General features: G+C 36.4%; 1 protein-coding gene across 2 annotated transcripts in view; it reads right to left on the bottom strand.

Annotated features, from left to right (window-relative positions):
• Positions 1-3130: 3130 nt before the first annotated feature.
• LSM14A (LSM14A, SCD6 homolog A (S. cerevisiae)) overlaps positions 3131-5004 on the bottom strand; it is a 53120-nt gene continuing 51246 nt past the window's right edge. The window contains exon 10 of one of the 2 annotated variants that reach the window (XM_006867316.1): positions 3131-3154. In XM_006867316.1, coding sequence (XP_006867378.1) covers positions 3131-3154 — 24 coding nt within the window. Of the gene's footprint in view, positions 3155-4199; positions 4224-5004 lie in introns of those variants that run through there. The other variant, XM_006867317.1, reaches the window with a different exon arrangement.

Genomic DNA, 5004 nt, shown 5'->3' with positions numbered 1-5004 from the left:
TTGCAGTACTGGGTTTTTTAAATGTTGATAGCGCTACTGGAAGCAAGCTCCCTTTATACTTACAATGAAATATCTTAATTAGGAAATGGCGTCCCTGGGTGGTGCAACATTCATAATTGGCTGGTAACTAAAATAGTTGGAGGCTCAAGTCACTTAGGATGAAAGGCCTGGAGCTCTGCTTCCAAAAGCTCAGCTACCGAAAGCCCAATGGGGCAGCTCTGCCTGGACACCCAGGGATGAAACTGAGTTGGAACACACTCAACAGGGTTTTGTTTTTAAAGTAGCAAATATTTTTTTTTAATTTCAGGGTTAATGTCAAATCTCTGCTTATCTTTTCACATGGAGAAACGTCAGTCAGTATTTTTCAAAGAGGAGGCAACATTACAGTACTTTGGACTGTACCAGTGGACTTCAAAAAGTTATTGGAAAAAATTCATTGTCTTTGAATTTCATTTTTCCACGAACTTTCTGAAGCCCCCTCTCATTACTGTGGGGCACTGTAGATCTGTTCAAGCCTGATTTTAGAGGGAGAAATGTCTCCTGACAGATGCATTTTAGTGGATGCATTTCTTCTCTCCTCTTTTGCACCTGCCTGCCCACAGAGGACACACTGCTCTGAGGTGCTGAGCTTGGCCCATGTCATGATTTTGACCCCGTTTCCTGCACTCAGAAGGCAAAGAAATGAGCTTCGAGCTTACCTTTGTTTTGCTGTGAAGTGCTGCTGAGACAGTTACAACTAATAGCAAGCCCGTATGGGTTTCTGAGTAGCAGCTGATGAGTTTCAACCGCTGACCTTACAGTTTAAGCCAATCTTGTGGTCCAGTGCTTATCCTACAGTACCACACCAGGACTCCAGTTTATCCTAAGCATCTACATCAAGAAGTAAATCTTAGAAATACCAGCTATAAATAGATCAAGTTATTTTAGAGAATATGGTCATAGTTTTACTCTTGCACGTTCTAGGTGCCTTTCATTAAGCTTCTTTTGCTGCTATTTAAAGAGAAAGAACTTTGACGAACATTTTGTATTGAACAGTTTTATTCTGTTGTAGAATAAAGACCTTGCTTTAATATTCTAAGATGCACTGCAGGTATGTCATGCTGCAGCTATTACTGGGACACCAAACAGCCCAATCAGTGACCCAGAGGGCGTGGGAAAAGGCATGAATTCATACTTTCGGAGCATGTAAAACTGGTATTTACAGTTTTTCTTCTTGCAACTGGCCTGGGACACATCTCAAACAGTTTACACAGGTACTGCCATAGCATTTGCTCTGATGTTCAGAAAACCTCAGAAATGTGCTCAATATCATGATTTGTGGGTCCTCTAAAAGGTTTTGTTGTTAACATGCAAGCAAACTGTATTAAACAATACTTATCTAAACTGTGGTTGCCAAATACTAGATGTTAATAATGGAACCAAGTTACAAAACATTTCCTCATAGACCTATACAAAAGATATAAAATTAAAATTAAAAATATTAACCATCCTTAAATATTCCAATTTTCCTTTGGTGCAAATTTCCTTATCTTTATCACTACTGAGAAGGAGAAAATAAAAGTCAAAATAGATAAATCTTTGGATCCCTTTAGTCCATGGCCTTAATAAAAACACAAAAACGGCCAGATTTTTTTACCCTACTGTAGCCTAGGTATCAAAAAGATTTACTAGTAATTTATATTTAGTAATGAACTCTATACAGAGTCATCTGTGGGTCACAAGCCCAAGGATCAGTGTTCCAATATCTTACAGTTTATCCAAATATAATTTCTAACATTCCACATTTGAAATTGAATGGAATGAATCAAGGGATCATGACAAAATGTTTAACTCCAGATCAGGAGACCAAGTTAATTAATTAATGCCTAGTTTTATTTTCTTAAAACAACAACAACAAAATAACAAACACTCTCCCCAGGAAAAAAACAAACACCCCAAATGAGGGTTAGAGGGGGTGAGAAAAGATTCACTATCTGAAAATACAGTTAAGTACATTCTTATCTATGATTATTTACATTTGTATACAGAAAATACTTATTATTTGGACAAATCCTGTGATATGCCATTTGCTACAAAATGCAGTTCTTAAAATGAGCATAAATAATTTATCATTTTTAGATAATGGAAGAATGTATTAAATCTTCATTTATGTTTTTTTTTAAAAAAGAAATCAAAGAATTGTAAACCTGGACAGCTAAGAAAATGAAAGAAAAAAAAAAAGAAGACCCACCCATAATTCTCCTCAGCACATCAACTTCTGCAAGGACACAGTATGTTTGCTGACTTTAAAATGTTTATTCTTAAAAAAATTAGTTGCTTTTTATACAGCTATACAAAGTTCTTAATGTTTCTTTGGCAATGGAATACAATGGAATTTTACAACTATATAAAAAAATTACCTTTGCCTAAGAAACAGTATTTACTGTGTGTACATAGTTGACTGACAAAATTCTCTACCATCCAGCACCCTAATTAATTGAGCTATCTGAAAAGGGATATTACAGGATTTCCAAAAAAAGAAAGAGAGAAACAAAGACACATACACACCTTCTCAAAACACAGTATCACGGCCCCAATCGCAGGCAACTTGCAATAATTGCCAAATACAATTTAGTGATAAGAAAAATCCTCTCAGTAATAAAAAATACTTATAAGTCCCACTGAAGTACTGCTTTAGTTTAACTATACATAAAAAAATCACTTAATCTTCTGCTATTCCAAATATATTTAATGCTCATTTTTAAGACGAGCCTTCTTACCCCCCCCAAAGTAACTGCGATATAAAGTAAAACTTGCAAAAGCTGGAACCTGTGTAAGGTGGAAACCTGTCAGGAAAAAAAATCTTAAAATATTTTCCACTAATAGAGACCAATAGGAAAGTGGTAAGACTGTGCCCTGCCAAAGGTGGAAAACCTGTGAGACCCAGAAAAACAAGGCAGTCCTTTTGGGTTCCGGCTCTCATAGTTTCACTGTTATCTTTGAAATTAAGCAGTAAAAAAACAAAACAAAACCCAGTGCTGGTGACAAATATACAGCAAATTCACTTCTTTCATTCTTCACAAGACTGAAACCAATATTCAGGACCACGTAGAGCTAGAAATTCCCGTAGTTTCAAAGACTTGTTTGGAGATTATGCAGCAACTTTGTTGTCTTTCTAAAAAAAAAAAAAAAAAAAAAAGAAAAAAGCTCATATTTCAAATGACAGATTTACTAATAAGTTTAAAATTTTTATGTTCTCTTACTTTCACATAGAAATTGGTTTCCAGCAAACACTCTGTAACTCTCACACTCAGGAGTATCTCATAATTTATTAACAGCAGTTTACTGTTAGGAGAGATGAAAGCAATGTGTTGTGGATTGGTCCTAGCAAGAAACTTTCCCTTGAGATAGTGGTGTATCCCTCTGTCTTTGCTTGTTCTCCTAATACATTTTTTAAAATGATAGAACTTAAACCTTCACTTAGTAGTCAAGCTCACAAAATTCAATTAATAATATACTTTGGAAGAAGCATAATATCCCAAAGTCTTTGATGTCTTTACTAAGCAATAAAATATCTGGAGATTAGAACTACATTTTCTCCAAAATTTCTTGCCAGTAGAAAGCAATGATAGAAATCCATTTTAAAAAGAAAACTTTAAATTATGAATAAGTTCTAAAAAAACAAGTTGATTACGCAATTACAATTGTGAGACACAGTAAGACCTCAAGGAGCCTCTAGCTTGCTAGTCAGACTACGTTTAAGCTAAGGGTCTGTCCGCAGTGCTAGAGGCCAAGGAGTTTCCATTCGCTTCAGGACTGTTGTTAAGTGCTGTCGAGTCGATTCCGACCCATAGCGACCCTGTATAGGGTTTCCAAGGAGCAGCTGGTGAGCTTGAACCACCAACCTTTCAGTTCAAACGACTTTGCAGTTTGACGCATTTAGCCCACAGCGCCACAAAAAATACCTGATTTTATTGCTGATACTCCTTCCAACTGTTGGACACTTTCAAAGTTAAAGACTTAACTTTATTTGTGCATACGACATCAAACCACTCATATGCTTTTACTAAATTGGAACATGCTTTGCAGGGTGTGTTGTTTTAAAAACAAATGTGTTAAATATGACCCCCTCCCCAAACCCCCAAACCAAAGTCAACCTTCACATCCCACCATTTATTTATTTTTACCTTTCAGAAAGCAGTATGATCGATCCAGACCTTTTAGGGTCCAAAAGCTGTGGTTTTCTGAAAGGTAAAAAAAAAAAAAAAAGGAGAGAGAGAGAGGAGGGAAGGAAAGAGGAGGGTGAAAAGAGAAAGAGGAGGGAAGAAAGGAGACAAAAAGGGGAAAGTAGAGAGGGTGAGAGTAAGCCAAAAATAAAAGAGGGAGAGGGAGAAGAGTACGACGCTGAGTTATTTTTGCCATCTCATTATCTCCAGACCCTCTCTAAAGACACAGACTCAAATGCAATGCAGTCTGTCCCCCCACCATGGTGACATACATAACTCTTCAGCAGTAGGAAATGGAATAGGAACTGGCTATGCTCTTATATATACTCTGCCCCAAACTGGTTAAAAGTTCATTTGTAACATTATTATCCTTAAGGGAATCTAGACCTGCAAGTTGAGAGTAAGGTTCTAGTTTTGGCTCTACCAGTTTATATCTAAGGAGCTCTGGTAGCGAAGTTGTTACGAATTGGGCTGCTAATCTCAAGATCAGCAGTTCAAAACTACCAGCTGTTCCACATGAGAAAGATGAAGCTTTCTGCTCCCGTAAAGATTTACAACCTCAGAAACCCTGTACAGGGTCACTATGAGTTGGAACCGACTCCATGGTACTTAACAACAAGTTTATATCTAGAGAAAAAGAGCTAATATTGCAGAGTCCTTAGTTTATTATTATTATTTTTTTTAATTAAATGTTTTTATTTTGGATTGAGTGAAAGTTTATAGGGCACATCATCAGCTTCACATTCAACCATTCATATAGCTTGTTTCATTACATTGATTATTATCCCCTCCATATATC

The sequence above is a fragment of the Chrysochloris asiatica genome, unplaced genomic scaffold (assembly GCF_000296735.1).
Source record: "Chrysochloris asiatica unplaced genomic scaffold, ChrAsi1.0 scaffold00104, whole genome shotgun sequence".
Taxonomy (NCBI): Eukaryota; Metazoa; Chordata; class Mammalia; order Afrosoricida; family Chrysochloridae; genus Chrysochloris; species Chrysochloris asiatica.
This window is presented reverse-complemented; position numbering and strand designations above follow the sequence as displayed.